The sequence below is a fragment of the Centruroides sculpturatus genome, unplaced genomic scaffold (assembly GCF_000671375.1).
Source record: "Centruroides sculpturatus isolate CEXI.00-Female unplaced genomic scaffold, Cexi_2.0 scaffold2811, whole genome shotgun sequence".
NCBI lineage: Eukaryota > Metazoa > Arthropoda > Arachnida > Scorpiones > Buthidae > Centruroides > Centruroides sculpturatus.
Genome location: NW_019386898.1, coordinates 2,344 through 18,023, shown reverse-complemented (window position 1 = coordinate 18,023; position 15,680 = coordinate 2,344). Strand labels below are relative to the sequence as shown.

At 31.0% G+C, this 15,680-nt stretch overlaps 2 protein-coding genes across 2 annotated transcripts; both read right to left on the bottom strand.

Moving 5' to 3' along the window:
• Window positions 1-58: 58 nt before the first annotated feature.
• On the bottom strand, window positions 59-10,008 carry LOC111615901 (transforming growth factor beta receptor type 3-like). The gene is made up of 5 exons (XM_023357340.1): window positions 9,862-10,008; window positions 3,674-3,798; window positions 581-787; window positions 332-503; window positions 59-212 (listed from the first exon to the last, which is right to left on the bottom strand). Exons 1-5 carry the CDS (start codon window positions 9,932-9,934, stop codon window positions 82-84), a joined length of 708 nt encoding a protein of 235 aa, XP_023213108.1. The 5' UTR covers window positions 9,935-10,008; the 3' UTR covers window positions 59-81.
• Window positions 10,009-11,765: 1,757 nt separating this feature from the next.
• LOC111615900 lies at window positions 11,766-15,005 on the bottom strand (the record flags this gene model as incomplete). The annotated part of the gene is made up of 2 exons (XM_023357339.1): window positions 11,766-12,743; window positions 14,888-15,005. Coding segments are annotated over 2 exons (1,044 nt in total), but the record flags the coding sequence as incomplete, so codon positions are not given.
• Between the last annotated feature and the right edge of the window lie 675 nt (window positions 15,006-15,680).

The following is a 15,680-nucleotide window of genomic DNA, read 5'->3' as shown; positions in this document are numbered from 1 at the left end:
ATACTTTAAAAATAATAAAAAAACTGATTGTAGCAGTTTTAATTGTACTGTTTATGACATTTATCAAGTATACACTGTATCTTACCTTGCATAAGAATAAAACTTTCTTTCTGCCGCACATCCTATTACAGGTTGTGGTTGAATGTAGGAAGCCCAAACACGTTCTGTGGGAGCCATACTGGTTGTATCACATTGAGCAATGGTTTCACCATCTATGGAATTAAAAAGTAACATGAGTTTCTATTTTAGAAAATAATATAGAATTAAATTATCAACAGTTCAAATATTCTGATCAGAGTAACAATCTTAAAATTGTTTAAAAAATTCTTACTTGTTCCCACAGTTAATGTGACAGTATTAGCCACAGATATCCTTGATAGGGATGTTACAGAACCGTACTGTTGCTGTACCCATCCTAGTAATCTTCTGAGAGGTAGTTGTGGTTTTCTATTAGTAGATAACTTTAACGGTGCACTCGAAACTAATTGAGAAGGCTCGGTCACCTGAAATTTCATAATTGTGGATTTTTATATTTTTGGTAGAATTTCATACTCAAAAAGATTAAGATTAAGATACTCACCACAACAACAAGTCTTGAGGAACTTGAAATTCTTTCAACGAACAATTGCCACATGACAGGATTTGTGGCATGTAACACAACTACAAGTGGTCCCGCGTGGGTGCTGTGTTGTTGTTGTGGTTTGATTAATAAGGACACTGTCGGCAAATAGTCAGTCAGGGAAGTTAGGTTATAACCCGAACTACCCAAACTGATCACATGAATTTCCTGTAAAACAGAAATTCATTTCATTAATTACTTATAATGAGCATATAAATTTTTTTACAAATGTTAACTGATATTATAACAGAAAGAAGATATTAATTTCAAATTAAAATTGATCAGGAAACCAGAACAATGAGATTGTATTCTAGAAAAATTGTCCTTCCATAATTAAATTCATTTTCAAATTCAAGAAAAAGTTAATGAAAATGGCAAAGAAACTTATTTTGTTTAATAATGTTATAAAATTATACAAAATACTAATGGATCCAAAATATTGTGCTATTTCAAAGACCCTTAAAAACAATTTATCGCCATTTCAATTGAATGCATTTGTGTATAAATTGGATTAAAGTAATTTATACTCTCATTTCTACTAAGGTGAACTGAAATGTTTCATTAATTTCAAATATCAGTTGATATTTCTGAAGTGGTTATTACACAGTTTCAAATGACCAAATGATGTGTTCAGAAAAAAACTTTGAAAACATTTTAAGAATACTTGATAAAAAGGTATCATTTCTATCATTCAAACAGTTCTTTTTACACAAAGCGAATGTGTACACGATTAATATGATTTACCAATTTGAATTATTTTCTGCCGATCCATACCAATTTACATCATTTGGTATCATTTGCCATTCAACAATGATTTCTAATGATGTTTTTACTAGGCTTGTTTCTGTATAATTGCCCATCTTTGAGGCAATTATCAGGCAAGAATGCCTTATCAGCAAACAAAGAGTTAAAGATCGGTGCTAGGAAATGACACCCAAATTAAACTTTTATAAAAGGGGCGATAAATATGTTAATTTTTACATCTTAATTTAAAATTTTATTTATATTTATGATAATATACAAGATGAATTATCTGGCGGTCGATCTAATCAATGATTGATGATTCACCGCTCAGGATGATTCACAGTGGAAGTGAAAAACCCAGGGGTACCGATGAATAAAAGCGGTTGTACTTTTAAAAATTATACGTTTTTTTAAACAAAAAAGTATTTCGTGTGTACAAGAAGCCATGGAGTAACTAGAACTGTAAGTATTTAACAGTTCTAGTTACTCCACGTCTTGTATATTATATAAAAGAGCCCAAGTAGGATGAGATCTTGGAGCTTCCTGTTTCGGTTCACAGATGGCGCAACGGTCTTGTCTGGGAGCGAAGTGACAGAGGACGTAACAATGGATCTTTAATTGCATCATCCATCGAAGTAAATGATTTCTTACGAAACCAGAATCAAATAATTGCTATATTTTTCTACTGAATAGAAACGTATTTGTAAATAATTATATATAATAACGGGTGTATTTTTTATATAATACATATAAAAATTTTTAATACATAATTATGGGTGTGTTGCTGAAAATACAAGTATTCTTGTCTCTTTTGTGGTGATTATATAAGAGAAAAATCGTCCCTTTTTTTCTTTTAAATTTAGCGAGTTTTGTGAGCCACATTCAAAATTTTAGATCCGCATTTATTATTTCGAAGAGAGGATAAGGATAAATGTGCAGAATCTTGCGAATTAAAATTCGCAATTTGAAATTATAATGCTCACTGAATACAGTCGAATGCTCACTGAATACCCTCTATAACACTGTTGATTTTTTCGTTTTATATGAATTCTATGTTGTACGAGTTACTTAGATCTTACAAATACGTGAGCCATTCACAGCCCGGCACACGTATTTGTAAAATCTAAGTGACTCTTACAACATGGAATTCATATAACACGGAATTATCTACAGTGTTATAGGGGGGGTCTACTTGTATATCAAATATTGAACAAACTTGAAAAAAATCATTCTCTGATGGTAAATGTGGTGAAGATATCGCTGCTTTGCTTTGTTAATGTCATAATTAAAAACAAAAATTTGTTAATTTTAGAAGGGAAGCATTTAAAACTAATTGACTAATAACTGAATACAAGTTGATGAACTTTGATGGGAATCAAATGGAGGTAGAAGTCTGCCATTTTACATGATAAAAGCAAAATCTTTTTTTAGTTGTGCCACTATCAAAGCAAAGCATCGATATCGGTTCTTCAAAGTAAAAAGTCTCAATGTTTTTCACCGTCGTGCTTGGAATTACTTCGAATTATCATAAATATCATTAAAACTATAATAATGTTTACGATAATTCTCCACAAATTATTTCTCTTTAATCATTGAAACCATCAATGATTAATGTTTATTTCTCCAAATTGTACATTTCGGCGAAATTTGTGACAAAATGCTTAACTTTGCAACTATTTTTTAAATTTATTTTAAAATGGGATGCATAAAACCTCGTTATTCTGACTCCTTTAATCAGTATTCAGTATGCAAAAAAATTCGGATCGAATGCTAACAAAGTTTTTTGTTGATTATTAATTCATTAATGAGCGTAATTAGCATTTGAATCAGATTCTAAAAGATGATTTACAAAAAGATAAATCAATAAAACTAGATTCAAATCTACACTAATTCTATAAACTCCTGATAAAAACTTTGCTAAGCAACATAGGGAAACAAGGGAACAAAGCATCAGTTTTTCCTTTGTGAAATGGGCCTCCAGAAAGCCATTGATGGTTATACAAAAAAAAGAGGGCTTTAAAGGAATCCAAAATAGTTATAAACTGTTCTACAGTGAGAAAATTCTCTTATTTTCTGTGCATAATTTGAATATTTAAATGTACTTCGTATGGTTTCATCTGCTACGAAACCATGCAATTCTGTAATTTCTTTCTAAGTGAATCATTGAATTGAATATTCATAGCATTGATTTAGTTACATCCAAACTGTATTGTAGCAGTTACAATTTCCTTGATTTGAATGGCTTTAACCATAAATTTCCATAATATTAGCCATAAATTAGCCACAACTTCCATAAATTACACAACTTACCTGAGAAGTTGAAGTGATATCCTGGCTACTGCATCCAGTCACTATCGCAACTTGATCCAGAATGGGTGTGACATAAGGAGATTGGAACTGACGTTTAACAACGCAACTGGATGTGAATCCATCGTCTATAAATATATAAATCTTTTTTAGAATTTGAAGCATAAATTCTGCATTGTTCTAAAAAAAAACCTGTTGAACTGATACATCAGGTGAAGTTATGCGAGTTGGGAGTGACGTCCTTGATCCCCAATCGAAGGGGGGTACAAGGAGGAGAGGATAGGGTTGAGTTAACCCTTCCCTCTCGACACGGAAGGGAAGGGTTAAATCATTCAATTGACTCGTGACGCACGTGACTCCTATGGGGCAGCACACGAAAGGGTTAAATAGACGATTCGGGAGAATGCGGAAATACTCTTTGACATCTTTTTTTTTGTGTATCAATAAGAATTTCCATCTAAAAAAATCTTTACAGACCTTTTTTAATGTGATAATTCCTATTGACCACTTTTTACTAGAAAATTCGACTTTTAGATATATCAACGACCATTTTTTTTACCTAATTTTTATGTCTAAAAGTTTTGATTTTTGAGTTCGTAAATTACTTTTTAGATAGGAATTCATCAATTAGATATTATAGATTTTTAGGTGATGATTTTTTATTATAAAGAAAAAACACCATCTAAAAACTTTTGCTTAATATTAAATATATGATTATAAACATAAAGAAACATTTAAAATGTAAACAGCTGGCTGAATGATTGCCTTTAACATCTGGTCCCAGGATGAATCACTAAGCAACTAATCTTTTATACTTTCTTCACACCTCCCATCATTAGTATCCTACCTCGATAAAGCGTTTATATATATCTAAATTGAAATTTTGATGCGTAATTTCGAGGATTTTTCGAATTAAGTAATTGTGAACACCAAATAATAGGTTTCTTTGTGATGAGTCATAGCCGCTTGTAAAGTTCATTCGAGCCAATTATACCAATATCGATTTACAAAATTTCATCAATTGGTGACTAATACAGATTTTAAATATATTTTAATTAATTTAAAATTGAGTTTATGGAATTAATTGAAACTACGATTTAAATATATCCATTTAATTCAATAGAGATCGTAGAATTTTATGCAAAGAGTACATTGAGGCTTGGCTTATATATGTGGATCAAGCATCGATTTTGTGTCGATGCTTGATCCACATTTGAATCATTCCAGCTGAAGTTTGATCCATAGCTCTAATGAAGAAAATAAAGAAGGGTGTAGAAGAAATACTACAGTTTAACGTGTAGACTAATTTCCGAACACGAAAACAATCCGATGGCGTGGAAAGCACCACTAAGTTTATTTATATCCAAAAAAGATTTGTGTTTTACGAGTGTATAAGGAAATCGAGCAAAACCAGATGTTCACTTCTCCTCGCTTCCTGAGCAAAAAATAAAATTAAAAAAAAAAGCAGCACAAGAAAGGCAACCTGCTCGATCGTCATGGCAACAATAAGGGATAAAATCGACTCGATCCGTTTCACACAAACTCCCATCTGTTACCTCATCGTCGACGTCCATCTGGTTCCCACCCATCAGTGAGGGGTTCGGAAGAGAATAAAAAACCCTCACAAAAAAAGCACGTCCCCTATTGGTAGGGGAAGAGCTCCTGTTAGCCCCTGGGGAAACTAAGGGATAGAGAGGAAGAGTGGGGAGTGTGCACACAAAAAAATGACCTAATCTCCTAGCCAGGTGATTTTATGCAGTCCCCCTCGGGGTTTCGGGGTTTGGACCGTGAGAAAGGAAAAAAATACATCGGGGGATCAAAAAACGAGGGAAGGACCTATAGAAGCATTTTTTTTTTAACTCCCCTCCCCGGGTCCTGGATTTAAAACATTATATAGCTATTGTTATACTATGACCTATCACAGCTGTTACTGTTCGCCTTCGTTAAATATTCCAAAGAAAAAACTAGTAATATAACACGTTAAAATCACTAATTTCGGGTCTTGTTAATTGCAATTAACAAGCAAATCGTGAACATTTTTGGTAGTGACATTTTCGAAAGCGATTAAAGTAGCGTTATGTTTCACTGTCTTGTTATCATTTAACAAGGATATGAAGATAACAGTGATGAATGCTGTTGAAGTGATTATCGATGTGATGATTCTAAGTTCAAGACAAAGGAGGATAAAAAAAAAATCACTTAATTCTGCTCATGAGGACCATTAAACGGAACTAAAATGATTACTTCTTATCGCTAAAGATCTTAATCAGATTATATTCTAAAAATACTACAAATGATAACCAGCAGCTTGTCGATTTTTTGAAATCAAAGATAATCTACAACGTAACAATATATAGATTTTATGTGTATTTATACACATAGCGTCTTCTGAAAATTATTGAGGAACATAAAATCAAAGCCATAGCTCAATTTTATATATTTTTAGAAGAGATAAAAGCTTTATTTTTAAAGAAATTGATAAATTTAAAGGGAACTGCCGGATGGTTGGTTTCTATCATTATAACCTAGGTCGATGCAGGGAGGGAGAATTAGGGAGTCGACCAGGAGACGAGGGGTGTCGAGTATTGATCTCCTCGACCCTCATCTTGTGACCGAGTTCCCTCCAGCTCTACGAAAACCAAATCAACCGAAACACCCAACGTCCTCCCTTACTTTGACTAAATCCATCCATTCGTTTACTAGTTACTACCCATCTAGACATTGTAGTAGTAGTTACTACTACAGTAATATAACACAATAGTTTACTAAAAGGGAAACTGTTTATGTATATATTGAGCTATTGATGTATCCAAAAAGACACCAAAATTACAAAGTTAGAGATAAAAAATGATGAATTTTCTGATAAAATTCCAAAAAGTACAGGGTTTTTTTTAACAGAAAATTCGAATTTACAACTGTTTATAACTTAAATTTCGTTTATATCTTATAATTGATTAGAGCTTGGATTACGTTACAGATCGTCATTGTTTATCCATTTCTATCGAGATTCTGAGTCACCAATCAACGAAACTTCTTGGCAAACTAATAAATATGATTCTGTTGTAAATTTTTCAAATGATCTATAAGTAAATTTAAAACGAATTCATAAAAATAGCCAGATAAAAATATTGTAAGTCGGAATTCTGAATCACCAAATCGATTTTTCTACTTGAAACCGGAACATTTCACTCTCTAAGCATGACACTATAAGCACTATCTCGAGCCATAAGTACCATAAAAATCAATTTCTATCCCAATCAAATTATTACCACGTTTAATCAAAATCAGCATAAAAAAATGTCCGATTTTATAAATAAATAAATCAAAGTCCTTAATTACGATTAAAAATAAATATAATTATCCACTTAAAAGACATTTAATCCGTGCAGGAGTTCATAAATGAAGTCATTCTACTGTCACTTGTCAATCCTCCATTATTTGTTTACACTACGTGCCCACTCATTAAGAAAAAACGAAATGAAAAAAAGGCCTGCCTCGAGGGAGAAGTATTCAAGTGAGTGGAATGCAGATAACCTGTTAACCCTTTATCGCAGGGAGCTTAACCCTTTCGTTTCCCTACCCAACTGGAGGGAGGAATACAATGCGTCAACCCTTTGCCTACTAAAACTTCCGCATTCAGTCAGGACTCAGCTGATCCTATTCATTAAGTTGTGGTATGTCGATCAGGAATACACTCAATTGTATATTTCTTTGTTTTCTCTGGGGGGAAAAAAAGATCCTTAAAGGATCGTTTACGGATTTTTAGACAGAACAACACTAAAAAATTTCTGATTTACGTACATTTAACATCGAAGATACAATATTTTCTGATAATTTTTGTATTTTTAACACAAAGAAGAGATTCTTGTAAGAGGGAAAAAACAGATTATTTTCTTTGTTGTTAGCAATTTGGGGGGGTTTTAAGTGACGTCAGTGATACAATAATAACGATTAGTTATATTCAGCAATGATTCATCCCGACTTTCGGACATGATTAACGCTCAGGGGTCGTGTTCTGTGCTGATGACTATAGATTGAACGTGGCGATGATCGATGAAAATTCGTTTTGACTTTAGAATTTTATTTCTTTTAACGTACACAAATTTTATACATTTTATTCCTGTTATAATTTTTAATTCAGTCAAAAAATAATTAATCTTTTAAAAACCCTGATTACTTTTTTGCGCCTGACCATACGTTTTTCTTTTATAAATTTCCTACTTTTGAGGAATAGTGTTAATAATGTCGATCTTTGGGTAATTTTATGACATTTCTTGCCCATTAGAATATAATGCCTTGGTGCAATGTATTTTATATTTAAGTGAATTGGAGCATGGCGCTAACTCCAAGAGCACGGTGTTAACAGTTAAAAGCATGGTTAAACAGCGTAAATGATTGTCATTCGTTGTTGATTTTTATGACATTTCTTGCCTATTAGAGCATAATTAATGCCCTTATAAAAATATATTTTGTAGTTAAACGAATTAAAACGTAGTATCAAAAGTCGAGAACACGGTAGACCACGCTCTTATCTTTGTCTTAAAGCGTTAAAAATCGTCCAAAAAATGACAGTTATTATGATATTTCTTGCCATTAGATCATAATTACTGCCCTCGTACAATATAGTTTATAGTTAAATGAATTAGTGCATAGTTTAACTTCAAGAACTTAAGTGTTAAAACAGTTAAATTGTATAATTTTTACGGAATTTCTTTCCCGTTAGAGCAAAATTAATGCTCTTATGCAATATATTTTGTAATTAAATAAACAATACAAGGTGCTAACCTTAGAAACCATTTTTCTAGTTAAGAACATGTTGTTGTTCCTAATGCGTGAAGATTATCTTTCAACGGATCGACCAGAAGAAATGAGTAAGTGATAAAATGGTTAATTGTATTGAAAGAGGAGCAGCTGGGCCAACTGACCAGTTTGAACGCAATCCCCTTTTCAAGAATGGGAACACAGCAGAGGATCTGACTAGTGATTCATACCCGGGCCCCGAGAGGCCTCGGAAAAGGGAAAAACCGGGGAACGGAAACAACAAATTCGTCACCAAATTTCGACATTTTACAGAAATTTGCTCCAATTCTCATCTTAAAAAAAACACCAAACAAATAAACACTTGAAGAATACTTTCCAAGAAAACTCATTTCCATAGAAACACACACGAAATTCTAATTAGTTTCTAATGATGAAACATTATTAACTAATTAGCTGTAACGAGAAACACAATTCATGTTTCGTTTGATTTTTATCCAGGAAAACTTAAATATCACGAATAACTAATTATGTAAAAATGGAAATTAAATTAGAAATTTATACACGAACGAAATTATTAATAAGAAATGACTGAAAATAAAATTATATTTTTGTGAAATTTAAGAAGAAAACTTTTAGAAAAACGCGTGAAATTGTGATTATTTCGTAAAAGTGGGTCAGATTTAGTACAAAGTAATTGATTCACCAGCTTTACACCACTGTAAACAAAGTACAGAATTTCATGTGGAGAGTGAAATTTCTTAGAAAAATAATAAATAAATTTCATTTAAAGTGAAATAAATTCATTTCTATTAAACCAAATATTTAATAATATATATATTAAAATATTTATAAATAATACAATTATATAAATCATTTGTTTTTAATTATTAATAAAAACATGTTTAATTATTTAATAAAATAATTTTTTGGAAGATTTTCTGATGTTATATTTTTTAAAAAAATGGTCTTTTTAGTGGATAATCATTAAAAAAAAGTATTCTTATGATGATTTTTAAAATAATATCAGAAAAAACAACATTAAAACCCATTTTTTAGTCACTTGTAACTAAATATTCAACCGAAAAATAATTAATTTTAGTCAATTCGAGAGAACACGGAGGAAAAAAAAAATGAGGGGGAAGACCCAAAAAAAATCGAATTTCCAAAAAAGAAAATCGGGAAATAACTAACCAGTAGCCACGTGACTCGTTTCCCTGACAACGGATGCAGCTCGCGATATTGAACTTATCCATCGTGAAGCCATTACCATGGCAACCTAAGCCAAGCCATTCAGACAATAATAAATTCTCCCTCGCGCGCTCCCCACCATCACCCGTTTTTGCGTATTTGTTAAAAAAGAAAGACATTAGTTTCGTGTGTTAAAAAAAAAAAAAAAAAAAAAGTAGTGTTTTACGTAATTTAAAACTTACCAATAAGTCCCGTTAACGTCACAGCCGCAATCCGGGAAAGGAACGTTACCAAAACTGCTAAGTACGTGGCCATAATTTCCACCAGAAGGTCATGACCACCTTCACAGAAACTCAATTGTCTCTATGAAAGGTATACACCGACCTAAACATTAAAAAAAATACACATGTAAGTGATTTACACGTCATAAATTATATATTAATTCAATTATCTTCTAAAAAAAGCACCTTAGAAATCATTAGAAAAAACATTTAAAAGAGACTTTTTAATGTTTTAAATCTATAACACGAGGTTTTTTATGGATTTGATTTTTTTAAAATATGATTGTTCACTTGGAAATAAATCAGGAAAATCCATTTTTATTATAAATCTGTAAATCATAAACCTGAAAATCTAAAATAAAATAATTATAGATTCATTGTAAAGCTGGAAATAGAGTAAGAAGAGCATGGAAGTAATGCTTTGTGTAGTGAACATGGAAGTAAATGTTTTTGTGTTGAGAGCATGGAAGTGAGTGTCGTGTGTGGAGAATGTAGAAATGTTTCTTGGAGAGAAACACAGGAATGAATGTTTCGTGTTGATAAACGAAGTAAATAAATACTTCCATCTAAGAACATGGAAGTAAATCTTTTGTATTATAAATTAAATAGTGTAAGAGTATACATTTCCAGCACTCTTCACCAACTATTCTTGATTCTTGGGTGAGAAAAAAAGCGAAAATTTAAGGGTTTTTTTTTAAAATTCAGGAATAAAATTTTAAAGTTACTTTTTTTGGATGGTAGTAGCTCCGATTTTTTTTTTTTTTTTTTTTTTTCCTTTCAGTGCAATGAACAGTGAGGGACGTTTTGGGGACAATATCCCGACCCCAAGGGGAAAATGGGAGGGCTAAGCACTATCTCGAGCCATAAGTACCATAAAAATCAATTTCTATCCCAATCAAATTATTACCACGTTTAATCAAAATCAGCATAAAAAAATGTCCGANTTCTTTTTTTGTCTGAAACGAAGATAATTTATCAAATTTTAAATTATTATTATAAACAATGCAAGATAGAAAATTGGCAGTGTGGTCTACAGTCTTATTCGTTTACTATAAATAACTAAAAACAAAAGTAGATCACATGTTCCACCAACACGAGTACTTACTTCCAAGCAGAGTTCATGCTAAACAGAACAGACGAAGTTTGTGTTTTACCTTATTTTCATGGCTTTTGTATAATATATGCGTAAATACAGGATTTAAACATAAGCTAAACAAGCTACAGTTTAGTCTTTACAATATTAGACTATTGTTTATGATCACAGTAGTTTAAATCCAGCTCAATATACACATATTTTTCATAGATGTTATACATGCAATACATATTTTCATGTGAAAAAAAATCAATGTTTTCAATGCTATAAAAACATTCGACATACGGGAAAGTAGTGTGAGATTTATCTTAATGTCGTGCCAACCACAATACCGGAAATGTCAAACAAAACTGATTGTTCTGCTCATTTCTTTTTCTGGTTTACGTTATAGAAATTGCTCATTTTCTGTAACATAATCCAGAAAAAGATTTTAATTTTATTTTTTTAGATTTTTTTTTCAATATTTTATTGCAAGAAATGTTTTTGTAAGAATAATTTATATTATTTTTCTATTAATTTTTTTTTAATTTTTTATCAAAAATTTCTAATTTTTATTTTTTTTCTCATAATTATAATGATATTTCCATACTTTTTCTGCACATTTTACAATGAAAATTTTATAAATTTAATAAAATCTTATACTCAAATCTACATTTTACTATTCGATTTATATATTATAATATATAAATTAAACAATTTTAATATATTTATATAAAAAATAATTTTGTAAATGATTTTTCTTTTAAAAATTACAAGTAAAGAAATCAGAATATCACAGTTTCGTATTGCAAAATGATTTCACGATTTTATTATTTTAAAAATAATTATTTCTGCCAATCGCAAACGTGTTCTTCGGTTACAGATTTAACAGTTTCTCTTTCCCCAATACTTGGCACGCGGGTAACATTGGTATTAACAGTTCGTGAATTCTGAGAATCCAAATTCTTGGCTGCGGAATATTCAGAAAATGAATAATTGGAATGATTTCTCCTGCTTATGACAGGAATAACCTCTAAGTATTCCGATGTTGATCTCTCCTGCGCCACACGTGACATTGGCATGCTGGAAATTGATTCTTCTCCATCAGAATGGTTGAAGTTAACGTCTATTTCTGTCAAAGAGCGAATGGAATTGGCTCTCGAAGATGGTACAGGTGAATGATGGACGTTTCTCCATTCGTTACGATCGCAAGAATTAAGAATTCGTATGATGACACTCCATTTTTCTGGATTGTACATGTGAGAATAACACGAATCCTTCGTTAAAATGTCCATATCGCGATTGGTCGTAGCTTCTTGTATCAATTGACGAAATCGACCGTCGTCGACTATTTTATCTTTCAATAATTCTTTATCCTTTTCTGTTAACAAATCCATACCTTCGATCGTTTTTGGGGAATTTAAAATGCGAAACATAACATTCCATTGACTAGGATGGGGATTGGTTTTGTCGTAAACTTTTCTTGTATTGATAGTTTCTTCGGTAAGTGTAGTTTTCGACGTTTTGGTAATAAAGAAATCATCGTAATTTCTCACTTCAATTTTCGATGCGTGATTCGGATACGTCGGTTGAACGAATTTCCTTTGAATATCTGCATAAACTGGTTCGGAATCTAAGTGATAATCGCTTCCTCTCGTATCTAAATCATCTAAAGAACTCAAAGATGATGGAGTTTCGCTTGGATAATCTGAAGTACTGGCATCACTTTTGTTGGCACTTGAAGCGAGAAGAATTGCTTCGGATCCTGCTNCTGGCAGGAGTTAATTCACAACACGCTCTAATTCACCCATCAAACTCTGACGGGCGAACTGGTCGCGCATGCGCGACTTGGATTGTGTGAATCCATTCGAACCTACACCTCAAATTCAAGCTTTAAACGACATGATCGAATGGATTTCTACGTCTAACGGATATCGAACGTCTTTATAGAAACTGACTGGAACCTGAAGCAGAGCCCAGAAGGGGTTCGAAAACGTTTGTTTACCGATCTTTTGCATGATTGCACCATAAATGGTTCAGGTGTGTAAATTTTTTTAGTCATTCCGGTGTGATAAATAGTAAATTTATTCAGCACTTGATAATCTGAAATGCAGGATAATATCAATAATCTAATTATAGTGCAAACACACAAAAAAAATACATATATAAAAGCAACATTTTCGTGTGTTCGATAAATGAAGTACTGTATAATGTGCAAAATAAATGAAAAATTTACCTTACCATTTTAACAACAGGTCTTGTTGGTTGTTATTTTTAGATGTTATTGTTGGACGTTATTATTCCAGTAGTATATAAATGTTCCTTCTGTCCCAACAATTTTAAGGTCTTTAAAATTAAAAAAATTTAATTAAAATCAATAGTTTGAAAACTTTTTTTTGTTGAAGATTTTGTTTCTCAATTGGTAGATAACGATCTATCGAATGGAAAGCAAAATCCCCCATTATCAAGTAAGAAATAACGAGGAAGACGACCGGGGTTCGCGATCTACCGGTCAATTTAATGATCCTTCATACAGCAAAGAAGAGGTTCTCCAACTTTATTGTAAGAGGCGCAAAAAATTAATTAATTAGAATTGGAAAAAACAAAATTTACCTGTTTCGTTCCGCATCCTTTCAACGGTATCCTCATTTCATAATATTTTTTTCCATCTCCATAGAAACGACAAGGACTAAACCTATCATTTGCGTATGCCACCCCGTGATATGGTTCAGTAAAATTAATCTTTACAACCATATCTCCCGATTCACACGAAAGATATGCTAAAAAATAAATAATATTATCTCTTAGAAAGCTGTCGAACATTTTTCCTTTTTTTAAAAACATAACTTTCCATTAAAAACTATTGTGTAAGAATGAAGTGAAGAGTAGATACTACAAATTGAAACATGAAAAAAATTAAAATACAAAATTGACACTAGATGGCGACACTTCCGAAATAATTTATTTTATTTTATTTCATGATGTAATTTTCTTAAAAAATAAGCAAAAAATTAATATTCTAGAAATATTTTTTTGGCAATTTTTTGATAATAAATATTTTAAAATAAATTTTTAAAAATACTTTTATATTTTCTTTTAAGTTTTTATCAACTGCCATCCTTTGACAGGATGGTAGCTTTATCGATAGTGCTTCCATCTGATGTCAATTTTTTGTACTTACGAAAAATATTGACTGGAAAATTTAACGATTAGACGATAAACTTTGTATAATTAATTACTTTATTAATTAACATTAAATTTTAAACAATATTTAAAAAAAACTGTTTATAAATGTACAAATTAAATTTATCATGGATAAAGAATACCTTTGCCGTAAAGGATCTAAAAAAATTAAATGAATTTAAATTTTTTCTAAATATAATATCGTATTAAAGCATTAAAATATAATAAATTATTTACTTAAACGTCTAAAATATTTCCTATACGTATCCAACTTTTATAAATTTTTAATTTTATAATTTAAAAAAATTTAACTGTAATGCATGTGAGAGTAAAGAAAAACCATTTTTTTACATACGTTATAGATGATCGTTATCTATAAATATGCTTGCAATGCAAACATATAGGAAGGGGGAAACAAATTTTAGATGCGTTATAGTGAATCAGTACCTAAAAATTCAGCTTTAATGTATAGAAAAACATTGATTTTTCTGTAACGCATCTGAAAAAGGAGGAGAAATATAGCAAAGTATACAACTGTAACGCATCTAAAAGTCGAAAAAAAAGACTTTTTATATACATTACAGATAATTAATATTTCAAATTACATATACAGTATAAAGCATTTAAAAACACAAATTTTTCTCTATATTTTTAAATGCATTGAAGCAAAAATTGGCATTAAAATTTAGGCTAATACTAAGTTTTCTCTTGTGGAATTTCAAAAACACAAACCTGTCGTTCTGCTTGTGATAATTTCGCTATCGACATCACTCGCTAGAGATTGATGAACATTTTTCTGAAGATTTCTCTCTTTCCGGTGCGGATGAGCGTGATGAATACGACTCGTTATCTGAAAGAATTAAAAAAAAGAAAGAAATTTTAATATAAAATTCCATTTAATTTTTTTTTCAAGACAAAAAAAAAGTTTAAAAAATGAAGAATTAAGATGGATGATTATTTTAATTTCTAAATAGGAATGTGTGTCTGTATACTGTATACTGTATATAGGCCTATATATAACTTTCAAGCTCAATTTTGTTCGTGCAGAGAGAAAATTGTAAAGCTAGTTTAAGTCAATTGAGATCACAACAATTACCTTCTTTATTCGTGATATCTTATGACAAGTCACGTCACGATGACACAATTAACCGTCGAGTTTACTGGAATGTATAGTCAGGTGTTCAACACCTTTGAACTGAACAACATCATCACTTTCTTAGTTTGTACAGGTTATTACTTTAATATTAATGAACGAAATATTATTCGAATACCGTAAATCGTATGCGTAATGTTATAATATAACTGTACAATAAATTTAGCGTAAAACTTATTTATTTAGTCAGTGTATTTAGTTAAAAACTTAATTATCTAATTATAAATTTCAGAAAGTTATTTATTTTCTGCAAAAATTATATGCAGAAACAGAAATAATCTTTCTGTAAAAAGTATTTATGCTTATTTTCGTAAAAGTTTTGGCCAGAAAAAAAAATTAACCATCGTAAAAATATGATATTGATGGGTTGCA

Excerpts from the sequence above, each read along its gene's own strand:
- LOC111615901 (XM_023357340.1), bottom strand. The coding sequence starts at position 9,934 with ATGGCCACGTACTTAGCAGTTTTGGTAACGTTCCTTTCCCGGATTGCG. Across the intron at positions 3,799-9,861 it reads GACGTTAACGGGACTTATTG|ACGATGGATTCACATCCAGT; the intron begins GTAAGTTTTAAA and ends ATATATTTATAG. Across the intron at positions 504-580 it reads CCTCAAGACTTGTTGTTGTG|GTGACCGAGCCTTCTCAATT; the intron begins GTGAGTATCTTA and ends ATGAAATTTCAG.